This window comes from Peromyscus californicus, unplaced genomic scaffold, assembly GCF_007827085.1.
Source record: "Peromyscus californicus insignis strain IS unplaced genomic scaffold, ASM782708v3 Scaffold_8__1_contigs__length_139910024, whole genome shotgun sequence".
In the NCBI taxonomy this organism is placed as follows: Eukaryota; Metazoa; Chordata; class Mammalia; order Rodentia; family Cricetidae; genus Peromyscus; species Peromyscus californicus.
In genome coordinates, this window is record NW_026294606.1 from 104,367,356 (window position 1) to 104,388,786 (window position 21,431).

At 44.7% G+C, this 21,431-nt stretch overlaps 3 protein-coding genes across 6 annotated transcripts in view; 2 read left to right on the forward strand and 1 right to left on the reverse strand.

The window, feature by feature from the left end:
* Utp4 (UTP4 small subunit processome component) overlaps positions 1-10,523 on the reverse strand; it is a 34,074-nt gene extending 23,551 nt beyond the window's left edge. For 2 of the 3 annotated variants that reach the window (XM_052727059.1, XM_052727057.1), the window contains exons 1-5: positions 10,410-10,523; positions 9,578-9,738; positions 5,131-5,322; positions 3,615-3,699; positions 2,198-2,287 (exon numbers count right to left, since the gene is read on the reverse strand). In XM_052727059.1, the coding sequence (XP_052583019.1) occupies positions 2,198-2,287; positions 3,615-3,699; positions 5,131-5,322; positions 9,578-9,736 (526 nt within the window). In that variant the 5' untranslated portion in view covers positions 9,737-9,738; positions 10,410-10,523. The remainder of the gene's footprint in view (positions 1-2,197; positions 2,288-3,614; positions 3,700-5,130; positions 5,323-9,577; positions 9,739-10,409) is intronic. The other variant, XM_052727058.1, reaches the window with a different exon arrangement.
* Positions 10,514-18,489, forward strand: Chtf8 (chromosome transmission fidelity factor 8). Of its 2 annotated transcripts, XM_052727065.1 has the most exons (5): positions 10,514-10,622; positions 15,344-15,411; positions 17,447-17,502; positions 17,768-17,885; positions 18,265-18,489. In XM_052727065.1, exons 3-5 carry the CDS (start codon positions 17,480-17,482, stop codon positions 18,487-18,489), a joined length of 366 nt encoding a protein of 121 aa, XP_052583025.1. In that variant the 5' UTR covers positions 10,514-10,622; positions 15,344-15,411; positions 17,447-17,479. The 2 variants fall into 2 exon arrangements, with proteins under 2 accessions (XP_052583025.1, XP_052583024.1); XM_052727064.1 differs by lacking the exon at positions 15,344-15,411 and having other exon boundaries at positions 10,521-10,622.
* Derpc (DERPC proline and glycine rich nuclear protein) lies at positions 18,486-20,935 on the forward strand. Its single transcript, XM_052727063.1, has one exon. It carries the CDS (start codon positions 18,486-18,488, stop codon positions 20,199-20,201), a length of 1,716 nt encoding a protein of 571 aa, XP_052583023.1. The 3' UTR covers positions 20,202-20,935.
* The last annotated feature ends 496 nt before the right edge of the window (positions 20,936-21,431 follow it).

The window sequence follows — 21,431 nt, forward strand, 5'->3', positions numbered from 1 at the left end:
GTTAGAAGACCCAACACTGAAGTAACGAAATTCCAGAAAGAGAAAACAGAAACTGATCTACCAAGTAATTGTAAGAATGTCCCCCAAAACCCAGGGTTTGAATTAAAACAATCTCCTACATATCTAGCACATCTGACTGACAAAAGAGAAAAAAATAAACCCACAACCAACAGACTCACACATCAACAAGTATTACAGGGCTCAGAGGCAGAGGGTTCACCTAGTGCATAAAGGGCCTGGGATGGCTCTCCACCAGAGAAACAAAGAAAACCCCCACAAAGGAAAGGGAAAGGGAAAGGGAAAAAGGCACATGCTCACAGGTCAACCATCAGCACCGCACCAGACTTCCTAACAGGGAAAGGGAGAATTCTAAACAACACAGAAGCAAAAGGGACCCCAGAAAGCCCGAAACACCAGCCTTCCAACCTCACACTTGTGCAGCATGGACCAAGTGGCTAAGCCAGACCGGAAGGAAGAAGTTAAAACAGAGAGACGTATTTTTAAGGACATAGAAATGGCAGGAACAAACAAACAAAAACACCAAAATACTCAGATGTGTTTTGTACCAATTTATATAACTGAAAGACTTTATGGATGAGGTGGCAGAAATGTAGGGAGAATGGGAATATTCACCAGGAAGCAGACAGGAAGGAAAGTAACTTCCTATGGGAGCAGTGCACAAGGCCATGACAAAACGCCTGACTACTGATGGGAACGCAGTTACAAATAAGCAGATAACCAAGAGACAACGCGATGGACACTAAGGCAGAAGGTACACACAGGGAAGACTCAGATGTTGAAGTCAATAACATGCAAAATTAAAAAAAAAAAATCACAATGTAGAATTATAAACATGCCGTGTACAGCACAGATAAACCCCAAAAGAATCAGTTAAGGGTTGAAGTGGTTTATTTTGGGGATCAGGAGAAGGGATATAGGGGGGTTCCCACTTTTTGTAGTAAGCCTTAAGAATTCTTTGGTTATAGGCATGTGTAACTAAAGGCAAACAAAACAAAGAAACTCACAAGCCAGGCACTGAGGAAAAAGAAAACCAAAAAGACATGTCCAATCCATTTTGTCTTTATTTCTCTCTCTCTCTTTTTTTTTTCTTTCTTTCTTTCTTTTTTTTTTTTGGAGACAGGGTTTCTCTGTGTAGCTTTAGAACCTGTCCTAGAACTCACTCTGTAGCCCCAGGCTGGCCTCAAACTCACAGAGATCTGCCTGCCTCTGCCTCCTGAGTGCTGGGATTAAAGGCATGCACCACCACTGCCCAGCTTTTTTTTTGGTTTTTTGAGACAGGGTTTCTCTGTGTAGCCCTGACTGTCCTGGAACTCTGTAGAGCAGGCTGGCCTCGAACTCAAAGAATCCACCTGCCTTGTGTTCTGAGTGCTGGGATTAAAGGCACCCACCACCACCGCCTGGCTTGTCTCTGTATCTTACACATGTACAAACACGTTCATCTAACAAGTCTAAGGCAACCTCTCCACTAAGGAATCTACTAGCCAATTTTCCAGGCCAAGAAGTGAAAAAAGTCATGGTTTTCTACTTTATATTCCATTTTTCCTAGGACATACACTCGAGAGTGCATGTTACTGTCATACCCTCTTATGAAGAAAGTGCTGTACCCCCTGAAGAACGAAGATTCCCCCAAATGCAGCAGTGGTCATCAAAAACAGGAATGAGAGGGAGGCTAGAGAGACGCCCAGTGGAAAGAGTGCTTACTACACAAGTCAAAAAAGGGGAGAAGTCTGGATCCCAGCACATGTATAAAGGTTGGACATGGCCCCTTCACACCTGTCACCCCAACATGGAGGGGCTGGGGACTGAAGGATCACCGGAACTAGCTTCTTGATGACCTATGCTTAAAAAAAAAAAAAAAAGCAAACTCCACCCCTGGGGTTCACAAGAGACTGTGCCTCAAAAAGAGAAAGGAGGACATCTAGAGTCTTCTTCTGGTCACCACCTACGAAGGCATGTATACACATATATAACACAGAATACACAGAGAGACAGAGACACACACACAGAACACACACATGGAAAACACGGGGCAAAATCTGTGGTGTACATGAGTAGGGATTAATGAGAAGTTTGGTCATCAGGGTCACTGAAACATGACAAAGTTATGCTCTTGGGAACTGAGAAATGTAAATCTGACAACACCCACACCCCAAATGCACTAAGTAGAAAAAGTCACCTGATTTGACATCAAACACGCTAATGTAGTCTATGGAGCCAGCTGCAACGTGGGTACCAGCAGGATGCCAGCTAAGACTCAGGATCCGACCTTAGGAGTAATAAAACAATAAAAAAGGTGACATATAAATATGCAGCCAAAACAAACTGAGCCCTCCTTCCACAATTTCCTACAGGGCTCTGTAATTCAATATTAGCTTCCCCATTCACCATAGTTGATAAACTGTCCTGGGACCCACAATGGAGTATTTGACAACTTGCTTTAATAATATATAAATAGTTGAGGAAAATGTGTAAATAAATACATACTTCAAAATTTCAATGTGCACAGACATTGACTTCAGACTAAAGAGACACGTACTGTCATGCATATACATTAACATTACAAACAAAGATGCATTGACTATAGGACGGTGACCTCACAAGATCCCATCATCCAGTGACATCAGTCACCTCAGTTTGTGTAAGCATACCTGATGATGTTCACACGATGAGATAATCTAACATATTTCTCAGAAGAGATCCCTGATGTTAACCAACCATAATTAAGTGTCCTTCTTTCTTTCTTTGGTTGTGCTGGTTAGTGTTTTGTCAACTTGACATATACTAGAGTAACTCTATGATATTTACAAAAAACTATTCTATCACCTTTCCAATTAAGAAATAACAAAACTCTGATTACAGTGGGTAACCATTACTGAAGGACACAGGCACCAACACACTACAGCCCACTGCTGGCTTTTGTAAATCAAGTTCTACCAGCACACAGTTACGCATATGCTCATGACTGTCTTTGGCTGTTTCTGTCCTACACCTAGAGTTAGCAGAGACTATATTGCCTTCAAGCCTCAAGTACCGTTGTGCTCAGTACTTTACAGAAACTGCTTGTCAATCCCTGCTCGGCACCTCAGTGCCAATACAACCCAGAGCCCAGGCACCAGCAGTTGCTCATGATACTCCCCAAGACATTTAAATTGGCTAGCAGGGTTAAGAACCACAGCTAGCCTTTAATCCCAGCACTTGGGAGGCAGAGGCAGGTGGATCTCTACGAGTTCGAGGCCAGCCTAGTCTACACAGTGAGAGTTCTAGGACAGGATCCAAAAAGCTACACAGAGAAACCCTGTCTTGAAAAATAAAAAACAAACAAACAAACAAACAAAAAGCCAGCAAGCAGTCTGAGCAAGGGAGTAAGCAGCACCCCTCCATGGCCTCTGGATCAGCTCCTGCCTCCAGGTTCCTGCCCTGCTTGAGTTCCTGACATGACTACCTTGGATGATGGACTGTGCCATGGAGCTATGAGATACAATAACCTCTTTCCTCTCCAAATTGCTTTTGGTCATGGAGTTTATCACAACAACAGAAACCCAAACTAAGACATATGTGAAACTATCCATTACCCTACCAAAAACAACTCTTACTTTTTTGCCGATCAAAATTTCTTGCAAACTGGATTTTGTCTGGAGTGACCTCAAATAGTTTCACAGAGCCATCTTCACAACCAACCTATTTAGAGACAGAGATAGAAAACAGACTAAATGAACCTTTTTAGGACTAACATCCCTATACACAAATGTATATATTGTTTCTTCTCCAAAAGCTATCACTTGCCCTAAAATCAAAACAAACCAAACAGCCTGTCAGACGGGGGAGGGGACCTACAATCAAGAGGATGATAGTACATTCCTGGCCAACTCCATAGTCTAGTCAGAAAGCAGGCCCAAAGAGTTCTAACCAGTGGCCAAATTTCTGCATATGACACAGACTAGAAGTAGAGCTTTTCACCCAGCTATGCTCTGCCTTTCAGAGTTGTGCTGAAGAAACATGTTACATTTTCCATGAAACATAGAAGGCAATAAACTCTTTAGATTCAGGGGAAAAAAAAGAAGAAGAAGAAGTAGGGCTTCACACATACCTGCCAGAGACCTATGGCCTAGATAAAAGATCTAGTGACCACCGGGAGGTGGTGGCGCACGCCTTTGATCTCCACACTCAAGAGGCAGAGGCAGGTGGATCTGCGAGTTCAAGGCCAGCCTGGTCTACAAAGTGAGATCCAGGACAGGCACCAAAACTACACAGAGAAACCCTGTCTTGAAACCACCCTCCCCTGCCCCCCCCCAAAAAAAATCAAAACAAAACTAGTCTCTACATTTCTTAGTTCCAAAGAAGTTTAAAAAGAAAATTCTGAAATTAATTAACCATGACATTTCACAAGTGAAAACAAGGTCCAATCTGTAATAAGTCTTTCTCTGTCCCACCAGCCAGCTCCCAAATGACAAAAAGACTTATTATTAATTATGAAAACTTGGCCTTAGCTTAGGCTTGTTTTTAACTAGCTGTTATAACTTAAATTTACCCATTTCTATTAATCTGCATTCTGTCATGTACTGCCCATCCTGCTTCTTCTGTGTCTCCTCTGACTTCCTCCTCTCTCTGCCCGCAAGTCCCGCCTATACCTCCTGCCTAGCTCTTGGCCATTTAGCTTTTTATTACACCAATCACAGCAACACATCTTCACACAGTGTACAAATATTCCAAAACATCAAGCTAATAGCATAAGGGCAAAGTGAGCAGTGGTTTATTACTGTTTATCTATATGAGCTTTGACTGTATGTATGTATGCGCACCACTTATATCTAGTGCCCGTGGAGGCTAGGAGGTGTCAGATCCCTTGGAACTGGAGTTAGGACTGTTGTGAGCCACCATGTGGGTGCTGGGAATCAAACCAGATCCTGTGCAAGAGCAGCCAGTGCTCTTAACTGATGAGCTATCTCTCCAGCCAGGGTTTTTAACCTTCGTTGCCAATTCCAATATCTTGTCTTATGAGTCCTGATACCTTGCTAAGCTTGGGATTTCTATGTGACTTAAGCATGGGAAAGGAAGTTTGAGTGAGCGTAAAAGTATTCTATTTTGAATTACCCATAGTTGCTTACTGACCAAAAGTTGAGAGCCACTGGGGCTGGCAGTCATACTCCAAATAGGTCCTCCAAAGGCATCCAGAGCATATTTTATGTTTAGTGCCTGGAGGTCATACTCAAGAATTTCTCCGTTGAGTCCAGCACTGAAGAGCCGCTGTCCTTCTGCCCAACACAGGGCTTCTGTAGCTCGAGACTCATGACCTGGGAAAAACTACAGAAACATGGTAACTTTTCAACCTGCCATGAATTCAAAACTACAGAAACATTGTAACACACAAACTTGCCATGAATTCATCAATCAACAGCTCTTGCCGAGTATTTCCCCACAAATATCTAACATAGAATTTGTCACTATCAAACATTTATGTCGATTAGACTTTTATTTCTTTCAGCTTCAAATTTTAGCTACTTAATATTACTGTACTTTAGTTATATGTTTGATTCTCTCTCTTTTAAACTAGGACTAATTCGGAAGAAGCTTTTCAACTAATATTTAAGAATTAAGATATTCAAGATTGATTTAGCCAGGTGTGGTAGCTTATGACTATAATCCTAGCACTCAGGAAGCTGAGGCAGGAGGATTGCTTTAAATCTGAAGCCAGTGTGGGCTACAGTGAGCCTCCATGCATAAAAAAAAGCTGGTTTAATGTGTCTAATTAGATGTGAGATAAATAATTTCTTAAAAACTATCGTAAACTTCTTGACTGGTTGATTGTAAAAGACACAAAGGTCTCTGTGCTCACAGATAAGCACTAGGGGAACCTGGAATGTTAGTACATAGGGTTGTTCCTTTCAAGTGATAGAACGCATAACCTCTTATCAACTCAGAAGGCTGGGAGCTTACCAGCCTTTGTGCTATCTGTGTGGCTAGACTTTTTAGGCACCTAACCCTCTCCCAGACCCTATGGTAAGCTTGTTTTTCTCGGTCAATCTATAGAATCCATCTTTATGAATTTTACAAAGAGTTTCTGTGTAGTTGTGTCTGATCTGCATTTAGCTTACTTTGTTCCTCAAGGGGATTTATGTGTGCTTTGTTGTATATGCAGGATTGATTAGTCATCACCAAATTGTGCTGTGCTTAAATATGCCAAAAATAAGCTACTTGGGGTCAGACTCCAGATGTCTGAACCAATACCCCAAACTGCCTTCTTGCTGTCCGAAGATCATCTCTCTGCAGGCTTGTGGGGGTCACAGAGATCCCCAGAACTGATGGTCATTCCCATCCCCACCCTACAAAACCAGTTTTTCTATCTAGGATTTTTGGTCTTCTTACTTAACCAGGCAGTCACAGTTATGCTATACAATGGATGATTTAGTTTTTAACAACAAAACCAACCAAGTTTTAAAAGCAAAATAAAATGGCATATGGAGCAAGGACATAAAATAAGTATTTGGGGAATGGAAGATGGCTTAATTTGTAAAGGTGCCTGCTACCAAGCCTGAGGACCCAAATTCAACACCCAGGACCCACATGGTGGGAAAGAACTGATTCCCCCAGGCTGTCCTCTGATTTATAGAGATGCAGGCGCGCGCGCACACGCACGCGCACACACACACACACACACACACACACACACACACACACAAACCCGGAGAAATGCCAGTAAATTTAGTGTACCCTAATGGATAGTGTTAAGAAAATCGGAAATAGTGCACTGTCCTATCCTAGACCTTAGAATTCACTGATCACTAGCTTACTAACCAACAGTAACTTTCAGTCTTGCAACCATCATTCAAACTAAATGCCTTTATGTAGGTCTATTATTGCTAATCCTTTTTAGTTATTTCTACTGTACTTGTTCTGTGTTTAAACACACAAATATTATCCATTATGTTACAATTGTCTAGAGCATTCCAATACAGATTTAGATGTCTATACAATAAGGCTATACAATGGCGGGTTTGCATAAGCCACCTCTCTAATGATCAACCACTAATACATTTCTCAAAACACACCTGTATTAAGAGATAAAACATGATTACAAAAACACGAGACGCATGACTGTACACAGGCTGAAGGCCAGTGTGTTCACTTTATGTGTATATAGAGTTGTGCAAAATAGGCCAGGTGGCGTACACCTTTAATCCCGACACTCGGGAGGCAGAGCCTGGCGATCAGGTTGGCCCAGAACTCACGGAAATAAGCCTGCTTCTGTCTTCTGAGTCCTGGGATTAAAGGTGTGTACCAGCACACCCCCCCTCCCCCCGCCATAATCTCAGATTTCTAAGTATTTTTTTCTGGATATTCCAAATTTTCATATATATCAAGGCATTTTAACTTTATGCCTCTTTGACACAAAGAGACTATGCTTCCTATCTGAATTTGCAAGGCCAAGAGACACATGGGTTAAGCGGCTTGTCCAAAAGGCTAACGTCAACGGAGCGAAGGGAACACAGCTCCCCTTACTCCTAGTTCCTCGTCTTTCTTTCTCTAATGATGTGACTGAGGTCAGCAATCCTCTATTGTCTTCTATTTAATGTGTATGTATCCGTGCATACATGCGCATGTGCATATAAAGGTCAAAGGACAACCGGCAGGGCCGGTCTCTCCTTCTACCCAGGGGTAGCAGAGATCAAACTCAGGCTGTCAGTCTTGGAAGCAAACGCCTTTACCCACTGAGCCATCTTACCCAGCCAGAGGTTAGTAATCTTTTTTTGTTTTTTTGAGACAGGGTTTCTCTGTGTAACCCTGGCTGTTCTGGAACTCACTCTATAGACCACGCTGGCCCTGAACTCAGAGATCCCCCTGCCTCTGCTGGGATTAAAGGTGTGTACCACCACCACCTGGCCTAATTTTAATGAATAGGAAAGGAGAATGGGGAAAACAGAAGATGAGACTGAATTAGTTAGCTGTTAAAAATACCCACAGGGTGGGGGCTGAAAAGATGGCTCAGTGGTTAAGAGCACTGACTGCTCTTCCAGAGGTCCTGAGTTCAATTCCCAGCAACCACACAGTGGCTCACAACCATCTGTAGTGAGATCTGGTGCCCTCTTCTGGCCTGCAGGGACACATACAGGCAGAATACTGTATACATAATAAATAAATAAATCTTAAAAAAAAAAAATACCCACAGGAGAATGACAGAACACAAGGGAGGGTAGGTAAGAAATGGAGGACTTACCACTCAACATTAACTTAGCAATGCCTTTGTACTAGACAAAGAGCTGGAATACAGTCACAAACATTGCTGCCATAGTAGTTCCCCATTTTACAGAATTTGAAGTTAAGCAGTAACGAGGCCATTAAGCAAATATACAAATTATGCAAGTATAGTGGTTATAAAGGGCAAACAGAAAAGTCACAGCATGCAACAAGTGTACACCCAAGCATTTCTGTCCTATTTCTAGCAATGACCCATTTGTTGTGGGAAAGGGCTGCAACTGTTATACACACATTAGTTCTTCAGTACATCAACTCTGAGAAGGATCCCTAATTGTCAAGACTACTTCTGCCAGCTTTATTATACAGGTCAGAAACTGTTACGGATCTTTCTTCATGAATGTAAAAGCTCTAACACTTGTCTTAATACCAGTACTCGACACTCACTCATTCTCTTAGAAACATTTACAGAATGCCTAAGTCTCATCAAATGCCAGGCTGCTGGACACTGAACACTAATTTACCCATGTCTTCTCTGTTGAACTGAGTTGCATTTTGCACCTGAAGAAAATTAGGAACCAGTGCCCTTGGGAGGAGTCTCTGGAGCTGGAGAGATGGCTCAACATTTAAGAGCACTTTTTGCTCTTGTAAAGGGTCCCAGCACCCAATGGTAGCTCATAACCACTTCTAACTCCAGTTCTAGGGGATCTAATGCCCTCTCCGGACTACCATGGGCATTAGGCACACTTGAGGTGCACATACATGTAGGTAGGCAAAATACTGGTACACACAAATGATTCTTTATGTGTACCCAAAGACATTTCATCTAATTAAAAACCTTGTCTACTCCCAAATATAGACAATTAAGTCCACATCCTCGGAGACAGGTGAACTTGGGAGTCTACTTGCTGTCATGTTACCAGAGTTTTCTGATATTACGTTTGAAGACTTTAAATTGACAATGGAATGCATACAAAGACTCCCAGAACGGAGATATATATATATATATATATATATATATATATATATATATATATTTTTTTTTTTTTTTTACCAAAATCACATGATCTCAACAAGTTCCTTTCTTTCTTGTAGTGGCCAAAAGACCCAGCAAACTTCAGTCCCCAAATGGCATACAGTGACACACAATTCCTAGGTAGGATCTTTCTAAACAACTTCAGATGGACAAACTCCTGAGCTGCTTTCACCAATCAAGGGGTCTCATATAAGCTACAGAAGTTCTGTAATTCTAAACAATTCCATAGCAAGTAGAGTCACTTGATCTATCTGAAGACAGGACATGTAAGTTGTAGACTTGAATTAAAATTAACACCAGGAACTCCACATCAGGCTCCTAAAAACTTACTTTCTCCTGAAAGTAGTTTGCTGACAAGTTATAAATTTCCACCGTGCCATCTGTTCGCGAAACAGCCAATCTGTTTGACTGGTTATTGTAAGCCACACAGCGGATGCCTGATGGAACATAATTAAAGAAACGTACTCGATGGACCTTAAATTCACCCATTCCTGGGGGGATAAAAAAGACATTGTTACACATTAACTGGAGAATCTACCATGCATTCAATTGTATTAACATCACTGTTGGATGGGAGATTTCAAAGATCTCTCACTTAAGTTCATTTCTAAAAATGCTGTTGTGCCCCAGCAAGGCTCAACCTCCAGAAACTCAATACGGATGCTTCAATAAATTAACCCCCAAAGGCCTACTCCATTCCTTATCTTTCTAACCTATTGGAGGAGGAAGAGAGTTTGAAAATGGGCATTTTGGCAAGAATGCTAAACTCTTTACTAAGTTTGCAAATGACAGATCCACTCTAAGCGACTCGAGGCTGATGGGGGAGGGGAAGGAAACGCACAGCACAAGTGGGCAGCGACAGGACTTGGTGATTTTTCCCTGCCTGCCTGATCTAGCAGCTATGCCGTGCACTCCTACTGAGAGTGGAACTTGCTCGACCCTCACTCGTCTACTCTCGAGGTTAGGAAGACACAGGCAGTGCGGGCACGTTCTGAAGAGCAAGAGGTGTCCGCCACCCCTGCCCTCTCCTAAGTCCACGGAGTGACTTCCACTCCTCGGAACCGGCTATCTGACAAGGTCCGCGGGCCCCCGACCCCGGGTGAGCAGCACCCCCTCAGAACCCACTGTCCCAGCCGCCGCCAGAGGTTCTTCCCGAACTCACCTACCTACCGCCCGGCACTCGCTAGCCCGGACCTCGCCTCTCTCCGCCCCGGCCCCACGTGCGCGCGCGCGCTCTCCGGCTCTGTCCCGGAAGTACTTGGCGGAGCGAGGCCGGAAGTGCGCAGGCAATGCTCGCGGCGGCGGCGACGGCGGCGGGAGGTTCGGTTGTCGCCCGTTGGCCGCGCGGCGCCGCGCTCGGCGGCCGCCATTGCAGGTCAGGCCGCGGGTGGGGGGCGCGGGAGGCCGCGGGGAATGAGGCCGGAGGCGGGAACCGGGGCGAGAGCGCGGAGGAGCGGCCAGCTAGGGAGCCGGGGCCGGGCGGGGCGCGCGGCTCGGGGAGAAGAATGGCGAGCGGAGGGGCGGGGAGCGGGCGGGGGAGGGGCGCACGCCGGGCCAGGGAGCTAGAGGGCCGCGGGGGCCGAGGCTAGCCCTCTGCGGGCCGGGGGAGCTTGGGGCCGATGAGCCGTACAAGGACGGAAGGAAAGGAGCGAGCGAGCTGGGCGGAGTGGGAGAAAGGTGGAAAGACTGGCGGAGCGCGGGCGGAGGACGGAGCAGGGGGCGGCGCGGGCCGGATCCTCGAGGTATGTGCGGGGAAAGGGGCTCAGTCCCCCGTCGGGAGGCCTCCTAGAGCAGAGTGGACCTGGAACCCAGAAAGAAGCGGGAATGGCAGAAGGAGACTTAAATGGGTGTTGGGCGGAGCTGACAGAAATGGGAGGCTTGTTCCAGGGGACATTTATTTTAAATCATGGTGGGGGGGGGGAGAGGAAGTTGCTGGGAGACATTATTTGGAGGGTAGTGGCAAAGTGATCTCGGGTGCTTTGTGGGTGGAGTGAAGCCTAGAGTTGAGGAGGGTGGTGTCCTAGAGAAGCGGGACTGGGAACAATTTTAGATAGTATTGAATGGTAGAGGAAGGTAGGTAGTTGAAAGAGGAATCTTGGGGAGGAGGATAAAGGATTTGAAGACTGGTGGGGGCTGTGGAGGAAAGCAGTTTAAATAGAGTGTGTGTGTGGGGGGGTAGTTTCTTAGGGAGGTAGATGGAGGGCTAAACACCTTGGTAAAACAGTTCCACTAGTAGTCTGGGATAATTTGAAGGGAGTTGAAAGCGGGGAGAGGGAGTTCCAGAAAGTGGGTGGGCTTACAAGTAGAGTTTGTCCAGTTGAAAGAGTGGGAGGGGGTACAAGGGTGGAGGAGATAGAAGAAATGAGAGAAGAATCTAGCAAAGAGGGGGAACCTCCCTCACAACTGCCGCGCGGCCAGAAAGGGTTGGGAGGAAGAGACTGTAATGCCAGGAAATGGAGGAAAGGTTGAGATGGGGTGGCAGAGTAGCAGAAGATGGAGAACACCGGAGTAACTCAAATCGACCGAAGCCATCTTTTCTACCCATTGTCTACAAATAACAGTAATTGATTCCCTCCAATGGAGGAATCCTACCACGTGATGGGAACGTACCACGTGTATGCATAGTATCTAAACACGTTTTGAAAACATTCTTCACTAATGAAAAGTTCGGAAGCATTCAGTTCCATATCCCCTCCACAGCCCCTTTTTGGAGGGGAGCAAGTGTCTCACTTAAAGTAGTTTAGACTTTAACCCCATCAAGGTCCCCTTAGAAATTAGGATCAAACATTCCCTCCAGTCACAAAACCACCATGACACTGGTAATAAAAGTGATTTGTATTCAGTCATATATAAAACTTCCTCGATTGTTCATTTGGCAGAAAGGCACATAGAGAAATAGTTGTCATATTTAGAGAAATGACCTTCTAGAGCTTAATTACTGAAGCAGTTTGGTAAACCATGACTATAGTGTTTGAATTGTTCTCCAGTCATAAAGTGGATTTTGATGACCTGTTTTTATAGGCTGTTTTTATTCATTGTAAACATTGACAATAATTGTCAGTGTGGTATTAATGACAGTGACATATACTAAGAAATATATTTAACTTTTTTATGCTTTAAAATGGCTAAACCATTTTGCCCTAATTTTTGAAAAAATGAATTTTAGAGTGTAGTTGGAAAATTACAACGGATTCCCTTTAAAACAGGGAAAACCAAAAATACTGGTAGAGGTAATGCCTATCCTGTACATTGGTTTAATCCACAGCAGAAAAAGTGAAAGACAGCACAAGATGTTTAGATGTGTTATAATGGACTTTTTTGTTTGTTTGTTTCCAGACAGGGTTTCTCTGTGTATCCCTGGCTGTCCTGGAACTTGCTCTGTAGACCAGGCTGATATAATGGACCTTTATAAAAAAACATTCTTTAGTCCTAGAAAATTTTGTATGTTGTTAAATCATTAAATCACCATCCTTTGTTTTTCTATTTGTATGATTAGCTATATATATATATATATCATAATCACATTTTATTTTGGGAAGTTAATGGAGGGTCATTGATCAGGCTGTTCTCCAGAATATTTATATATGTAATCCTTTATATGTAATGATTTAGAAAGCAGAGGGTGAGAATTGAGTTTGGTCAGAGATTAAAAGGAACCTATGACAAAATTGTCCTCAGTCCTCGTGGCTTTTCCTCAATGAGGGCCAGAGGTTTAGGGTATAATTTTGAATCTTGAAAGTGGCATTGAATTTGACTTTTAAAGGTTTCAGAAACCTAAATGTGGATAATAGCTAGCTTAGTTGTTAACTACTTTGATGTATTAGCTTGGATTATTAGCTACATTTGAGACAAGTTACAAGGTTGCAGCTTTGTAGAAGGAGGCCAGTTGCAAGGCAGCTAGATCTCAGAAGTACTGTGTGAGAAGGGGCTAGTGAGAGGACCAAAGAAGGACCATACTGAGGAGTGGTTAGTGTCACATTACCTTTACTACTTACTAGTATGTGACCAGTTGCTTAACCTTTGGCTTTTCTTTTCTTTTCTTTTTTTTTTTTTCTCGAGACAGGGTTTCTCTGTGTAGCTTTGCACCTTTCCTGGAGCTCACTCCGTAGACCAGGCTGGCCTCGAACTCACAAAGATTCGCCTGGCTCTGCCTCCCAAGTGCTGGGATTAAAGGCGTGTGCCACCACCGCCCGAACCTTTGGCTTTTCTAATCCTGCTTACCTATCAAGATTGTGATGACCATGTAGGATGAAAAGAGATAATCAGTAAATGTTCCAAAAGATTAGCGATATGAGAGCTCTTTTTATATTGGATAACACTGCTGCTTTTCTAAACGAGCCAAATCTTAGACGACCTAGAAATGGTAGTTATCTCTTAGTGTTAGGATGAAGTGAGACTGAAGACTCAGAAATTGATGCCTTACAGAGAATTTTCATTGTAATGTTTTTGTTCTTTGTTACTACTAACAGAATTTGGCTTGTTATAGGTTAAGCATTATTCAATTCACAGGAGAAGTGCTTCAGATTTTGGAATATTTGCATCAATTTAGCAGATGAGCATATTTAAACTGATAAATCTGAAAAAACCTGAAATTTGATACTAGTGCCCTGATCTGCTTTCAATTTTTCATATTTGGTAGCATTTCATGTTTTCAGATTAGAGGTATTCTGCTCCTACTATACTTGACCTCCTCTTTTGCAGGTTTTTTTCTCCTGCCTAGTCTCAAGGAGATAGGTACAGATTAAGATGCTCACTGTCATACTCATTTTTGTTTTTAGAAACAGGATCTTACTGTGTAGCTGGGTAGGAATTCAGTCTTCCTACCTCAGCCTCCCAAGTGCAGGGATTACGGATGTGTACCACCACAGCTGGCTTTTAATAGCTTTTTGAATAAAATACATGCTGACTGGAGTACATGTTCACACTCCGTCAGCTGTATCCTCAGTTCAGCACTTAATTTAGCCCTGTGGATAGTTGTCTAGTGATCTCAAGGAGCAAGCAAAGGACTAATAGAGTTTAGATGGTGCAGGAAATGTTAAGGCATGAAAGTAGAATTTCAAAATTTATTAGAATTTAAACATTCCCCAGTGTTTCTTATTTGGTAAATATAACCTCATATACACAAATCAATAAATATAACCGTATCAGTACATAGGTGCATCCAAGCTAGACTGACCCACAGAGCTTGTATTTCTTTTTTCTATGTATGTAAAGCACCTAAGTAGATTTATCATAAGCTTTTACAGGCTTGATGGGGTACAGCAACAGAATATCCAAGCTGTGTGCTATAGAATTACTATTTTCCAGGGCATTGCCAGATGTTTGCCAGTATCAATAGAAATAGCTCAGGCAAGGCCTCCTGCATCTGTGTATAAAGATGTATGTTTTCAACTGAAGCCCCATGGGTAGGTATGCAAGTGCCACTTCTTAGTCCATTGTTGTTAGTTCTTACCCAGGAAGCAGAGAATGCATTGAAAATACCTTGTATCCACATTGTCTCTAATCTTATCTCATTCCTGTGAATAAAAAGCACATAAACATTGAAATTAGTTTTCAGGAAGTGTGGTATTTTGGTACATGTGTATGATGTATGTATGCAAATGTGAATATGGAGGACAACCTTAAATTCAGTCCTTGTCTTATACCTTGAGACAGTGTCTTGGTGGTGGTTTCACTGCATACCTTCAAGTTTTTAAGGGTTTGTTTGCCTTTACTCCCATCTCACAAGGCCACTGCCATTTCAGGTGCTAATGCTGCATGTTTAGTGTTTTCATGAGTTCTGGAGATTTGAACTCAGGTACTCATGCTTGCATGGCTGAACCTACTGAACCATCTCCCTAGTCCCAGGAAGTAGGTTTTATCTTTTTCCTATTCTTGGACTATGCTGTTCATTTACATGACTTACCTGTCAATTTCCTTAGACCACCTTATTTTGCTGTAACTTACACTTCTCATCATACACTGACTGAATTGTCAGTTATCAGAAGCTTATTTGAAAGAACTTGGTGTGCAGCACTGGCCTTTTACAATCTGTGTATTGCATACTTGATGAATTATTGAGACTTTTTTATTAAGGAATTTTTTATTCATTTTTAGATACCACAGATCCTCCCTCTCTTTCCTCTTCCTGCCCCTCCAGCCTTCGCCCTGACAACCCACCTCACGTAAGCTGAATTGCTTACTTCACAATCTGAAAAATTAGCTGTTCTCAATAGGTTATGAGTCTAAGCAGTCTTGCATGTGTTATATTTAGTCATGACTCTAGTGGTCATAACCTAGGTGTTAGCCCCTAGTCATTTAGTGACCTGTGTGTGATCATACAGTAGCTTTCCACTTTACAAGCTAGAACCTGAACTTGAGCCTTTTGAATTTGGATTGCTATCCTTTTACTTCAGAAGTGCTTTGGAAGTAGGCCTTAGTGCCACATGCCTTTGATTCAGTGCTCAGGAGGTTCAAACAGAAGGATTGCAAATTCACAGATGGACCTTGTCTCAAAAAACTACTTAGGTTAGTGTCTTCCACTGGTCTTGTTTGAAGCTGATAAATTGCCTTTTCTTGGGTGGGGCCACAACCTATTTTGGTGCAGAAGCCTAACTTAAAGTTCTAGTCTTGCTGTTGTGAACAGCACTTAAATATGTTGTCACTGAGTGCCTAAATGCCTTTTCATTCTTGCTGGCACTTGGTTTTGTCCTCTGGGAAGGGAAAATCAGGTAGTGATTTTAAGTAAGTTTTTTAAGTTTCCTGTCTTGGCTTTTTTTATACTCTAGTTGAATATGTGCCATATATGAATAAGTGATTTTATCTGTGTATGACCCAGTATCTTCAACTGTAGGAATGAGTACCTCTTATTAGAGTTGCCATGTTGATTAAAATACCATGTTCACATGTGTATAGCATGTGGTCCATAGTGACAATTCAAAATCTGTTAGCTGCTGTTTTTGGTGCTCTGGGAAGAGGTTCTGTCAAAATACAAGCCTACTGGAGGTCCAGAGTGGCGATAACCAGTAAAAAAACCTATTAAATGGCATGCTGGTGCCAGCTGTAGTCCTAACTCTCTGGAGGCTGAGGCAAGAGTAGATCTAGAGTCCCAGGCCAGCCTTAGTTGTGTTGCAAGCCCTTGACTTAAACAGGAAAAAACAAAAAACTGGGGAAAAAATCCTGATTAGTGTTTTTGCTGTGTTTGAGTACAATTATAATACCTTTTACACCATGGTTGGTAACACTATATGTTGTCTCATTCAAGAGACAACCAGAAACTAGCTTTGGTCCCCCAGTCCAGTCAATCTCAGTCTCTTCCTGAATGGCAGGCACAAGGGCAAATAAAGCCAGGTGGCATCAAGCTTTTAGGGTACTCAAAATCGCCACCAGGTGGCACTGTTGTATAGCGTGAAAGTGTAAGTATTTTTCACATCTAAGGGAAAGGTGGTCACTAGTTGAGAGTCACATTAGAATGGCATGTGTCTTTCATTCCATGACTCAGGAGGCAGAGGTGGATTTTGAACCTGCTCTGCACAGTTCCAGGGTAGCCAGAGTTACATAGTGAAACCCTCTCTCTCAAAAAAAAAAAAAAGAAAGAAAAAAGAAATTGCTGGGCGGTGGTGGCACACATCTTTAATCCCAGCACTCAGGAGGCAGAGGCAGGCAGACTCTGTGAGTTGAGTCCAGCCTGGTCTGTAGAGAGAGTTCCAGAACAGGCTCCAAAGCTACACAGAGAAGCCCTGTCTGAAAAAAACCAAACCGAAAAGAAAAAAAGAAAGAAATCACCTTATGATTTGCTGGAGTATACCTGAGTGTATCACAGTCCAGCTGTTGTTGTCAGCAGCTGCACTCTATATGTCCAGAGTCAGCAAGGAGACTGAGCCCTTGTTATGGCATTGCTAGTAGAGAACATGTCTAAAAGCACTTAGAAAAGTGCCTGTCACACATTGGGCTGGGAATGTAAAACCTTTAAAACTCGGTTGGTAGAGTGCTGGCCTAGCGTGTGTGAAGCCCTGGGTGAGGTCCCTAGCAACACATAAGCTGGAGGTAGAGGCAGGAAAATCAGAAATTCAAAGTCATCCTCAACTACATGAAGAGTTCAGGGACAACCTGAACTAGAGATCTCCTCTCAAGAGGAAAAGGTACCTATCACACAGTTAAATGGTAAATATTAGCTATAATTATTGTTGTCCTAAAGGTGTTTTTTTCTTTTTTCTTCAGTTTTTCAGTTGCTTTTTTAAAGAAGGAAGGCTCATGGTGCAAATTGTTATTTCCAGGTGAGTATGTTTTAAAATTTTACTTCGCTTGAGTGTCAAGGGCTATCCTGGTTTCACACTGTTATGGAAGAATTAGGGTCCCCGGGTATATCTTACATAAATATTTGCATTAAGATCTCTATTTCAGTTCCCAGCACTGCCCAATTTCCCAAGAACTTGTATTCAACAAAGAGCTCCTTTGGGCCTCTGATGGTGGTGTAGGTGTAGGAGACTACTCATCCTTCACCACTCAAAAATATTGTAACCGCCAGCCCTTTGCTTGCAGTACGGGGGCTGGAGGCCTGGCAGAATGGGTGCTGATGGAACTACAGGGGGAGATCGAGGCTCGCTACAGCACCGGATTAGCTGGAAACCTCCTGGGAGACCTACATTACACCACTGAGGTGAGGGGTCTTTTTTTTCCCTGCCTTATGCCTCAGTAAAGCAAGCTACACCAAGGTGGTGCTCCCAGGCCCCAGTGTGAGGACTGTCCTCGGGTTTGTTGCTCGAGGGTTAGCCAGTCTGCAGAGCTGTCCGCTTGCTGTTCTCCCACCTCTGCAGTAGCAGGGAAATGGAGCCTTGGGCAATCTGCAAGGGTCCTAAAAGTGGAAATGCTCTTTACATGGGGCTGGAAAGAATAGAAAGGGACAAGGGTGGATTGTCTAGTACGGGACAGATTAGGGACTGAGAGGTGCCAGCATTCCTGCCAAGAGCAGCTTTCAAAGGCACCTGAGGAATGGCGTTGCCCTCAACCTCAGGCATCTCCTTCTTGTTCTGCCAAAGGGAATCCCTGTGCTGATCGTGGGGCATCATATCCTGTATGGGAAAATCATCCACCTGGAGAAACCTTTTGCAGTCCTTGTCAAACACACTCCTGGGGAGCAGGACTGTGATGAGCTTGGTCAAGAGACTGGCACTCGGTACTTGGTGACAGCACTCATCAAAAACAAGATTCTTTTCAAAACTCGCCCTAAGCCTATTATCACCAACGTTCCCAAGAAAGTATGAAAGAACCCCGGATTTTCCTTAGAGAGCGGCCAACTCCTTGGACTCGTGCTCCGTTGCCACCTCGAGGACGGCTGGACGGTTCCCTGGGACCACAGGGAGGGCCTGTTATGAACACAGGCCACCCAATGGGTGTGAACTCGGATCCTTTCCTTATGGCAGCAGGATCTCTTGGTGGAAACCTGGCTCCGTTTCCAAGGAATCCAACTTCTTTTCCAAGTTCATCAGGCTCATTGGCTTCAAATCCAGCACATTTTCCTGCTGGTGCTCGTGACCCAAGCATGGCTTCTTTCCCAAGAGGGATGAACCCCACTGGCACAGGTGCAGTTTCTTTCCCAAGGCCAGGTGGCCTTTTGGGACCGGGACCAGGACCGGGACCAGGACCAGGTTTAAACCCTAGAACAGGGGCTCTTCCAGGCCCAGGGCCTATGTCTAACCCCAGATTAGGGGGGCTTCCTGGCCCTGGTCCTATGGCCAACCCAAGGGCAGGTGGGCTCCTGGGAGTAAGTCCTGACCCCAGAAGTGGTGGCCCTGTGGGCCCTGGATGTGTACCCAACCTGAGGGCAGGTGTTTTATCCTCTGGTACTGGTCCTCCCAATCCTAGGCCAGTCGGCATGGGCCCTGGACCAAATCCTAATCTGAGATCAAGCTTTTTAGGTACAAACCCGGCTCCTAGGTCAGGTATGTTTCCAGGCCCAGGCCTGGGGCCTAACCCGAGAGCTGGTGGCTTAGGTCCAGGCCTTGGACCCAACCCGAGAGCCGGTGGCCTAGGCCCAGGCCCAAATCTGGACACCAGAGCAGGTGGCCTCTTGGGTACAGGATCTGGTCTTAACTTAAGAATGGCTGGACCTCAAGGCTTAGATCTTGCCCCTATTCTAAGGGCAGCAGGTCTTTTAGGAGCAAATTCAGCTGCTTTCTCGCAGGCTTCTGGAAACATGGGCACAAACCCACCTAACATGACAAGAGTACCTGGCCCCATAGGCCCAAACACGGGTCCTAGCTCTCGAGGAATTGGCCTTCCGGGGCCAAATCCCTCTGCCATGGCAAGGGCTCCTGGCCCCATGGGCCCTAATTCAGCTCATTTCTCAAGGCCAGGGGGCCCAATGGGGGTAAATGCTGGAGCCTTTCCAAGGGGGACAGGATCAGGAGGACTGAACCCAGCTGCCTTTTCTCAGTCTTCTGGCACATTGGCTTCAAATCCAGGTACCTTTCAGAGGTCTGCTGGTCTCCAGGGCTCAAATCCAGCAATTTTCCCAAGAGCCTCTGGGCCACTAGGCCCCAACCAAGCTAACTTTCCAAGGGCCACTGGCCTGCAGGGTCCAGGTCCAGCTGCCTTCCCGAGGTCTGCTGGTCCATTAGGCCCGGGTCAAGTTGCTTTCCCACGGTCAGCTGCTGGGCACCTGGGCTCTTCTCCAGCAGGCCCTGTGGGTATCAACCCAGCTCCTTTTGCAAGACCGACAGGGACCCTGGGTCTTAACCCAGCTTCCTTTCCAAGGATGAATGGCCCTGTAGCCAAGAGTTTGGTCCCTTTTCCTAGGGTAGGCAGCCTCCCTGGTTCAAATCCAGCTGCTTTCCCCAGACCAGGGGGTCCAATGGCTGCGATGTACCCAAATGGAATGTTACCCCCCCTTAAATTTTACATTTTTCTTCCAGGGCCACTTTGTTTTTCCAGCACTGTGGTTCTGGGCTGGGGCTGTCTCTTAGATAAAGAGTAGATCTGGAACTACACACAGTCTGAAGAACACAGCCGGGGCTCAAGTTCGAATGAGCCGCCTTTTCCCTCTGCTTTTCCCTTGACTGAAGGCAAAATGTTGCTTGTGAGACACGGGCTGTGGCAGGTAGGGTGATCCTGGCTCAAGAAGAAGGATCTCTGGCCTTCTGGAAGCCTGCTGTGCTTTTGACCCACAGCTGTCTGCTCCCTGTTTCTCACCAGTTTCCTGAATTGTTCTTGTGGACTTTTCCTCAGGGATACATTGGCTGCAGGTCCTAACTCCCCGCTCCCCACTGGAGAATTGGCTCACTTGCTGTCTAGTGATGCTGCATTGGTGAGCGGACCATGCTTCAGTAACTGACCTGGGCATCCTGGACCTGGCCATGTCCTACTGCCAGACCTTTCCCTGGGGGCTTGAACACAGAATGTTGAGGTGGACACTCAAGTCACAGACCCACCACATTTCTGCTAGACTGGGCCTGCAGCTCCTTTCTCCTGGGACTTAGGTGGCCAGATTTAAGGCTCCTCTGATCATCCAGCTCCCTCTCACACTGGTACTCCCAATCACAGAACCTCAAAACGTAAACTGATGTGGAGGGGAATTGGGGAATTGGGGTGGGGGTGGAGGGATGAAAGGGAGAATCACTGTGCTTTGTTCAGCCTGATGTGAAGGATGATTGGTGTTTTCCTGCATTGTATCTTTTCTTACTGTTTCTTTAATAAATGGGATGAGAGGGCTGCTGTTGTGACTCCATTCTGTCCTCTCTTCCACAGCGGCACGTTTAATCCCCGCTTGTCTTTGTTTTGGTGTGACAACAGCGCTATATTTCCTGCCGTCCAGCATGCTTGCATTGGAGGGAGCAAGCTTTGGTTTAGCTCCCATTCTTCTCTTTCTGTTTTGTGGAGTAATTGGAGGAGCACTGGCAGTTTTTGGTTGGGAGAGTTTTCATCTGATAGTTATTTCATGAGACTCCGACTCACTGATGCTGCACATGCATGAATGCTCATGAGCAGGGTCGGATCAGGGTGGCCTCAGTGGCTTGATTTCTGAAATGGATGTACCTGTGACACTTTACCCTGTTTTTGAAATGTTTTTAAATCAGCATTTTTAACTTTGGAGTGGTGTGTGCACACTTGTGCTGGTGACGTACATGTGGAAGTCAGAGGGACAATTGAGGGGTGGGTGGGGCAGTGGATCCCAAGGATCGAACTCAGGTCATCAGGGCTATCAGGA

Coding starts and splice junctions, on each gene's coding strand:
- Chtf8 (XM_052727065.1), top strand. CDS start 17,480: ATGGTGCAAATTGTTATTTCCAG. Junction 17,503..17,767: donor GTGCAAATTGTTATTTCCAG/GTGAGTATGTTT, acceptor CTTTGCTTGCAG/TACGGGGGCTGGAGGCCTGG. Junction 17,886..18,264: donor ACCTACATTACACCACTGAG/GTGAGGGGTCTT, acceptor GTTCTGCCAAAG/GGAATCCCTGTGCTGATCGT.
- Derpc (XM_052727063.1), top strand. CDS start 18,486: ATGAAAGAACCCCGGATTTTCCTTAGAGAGCGGCCAACTCCTTGGACT.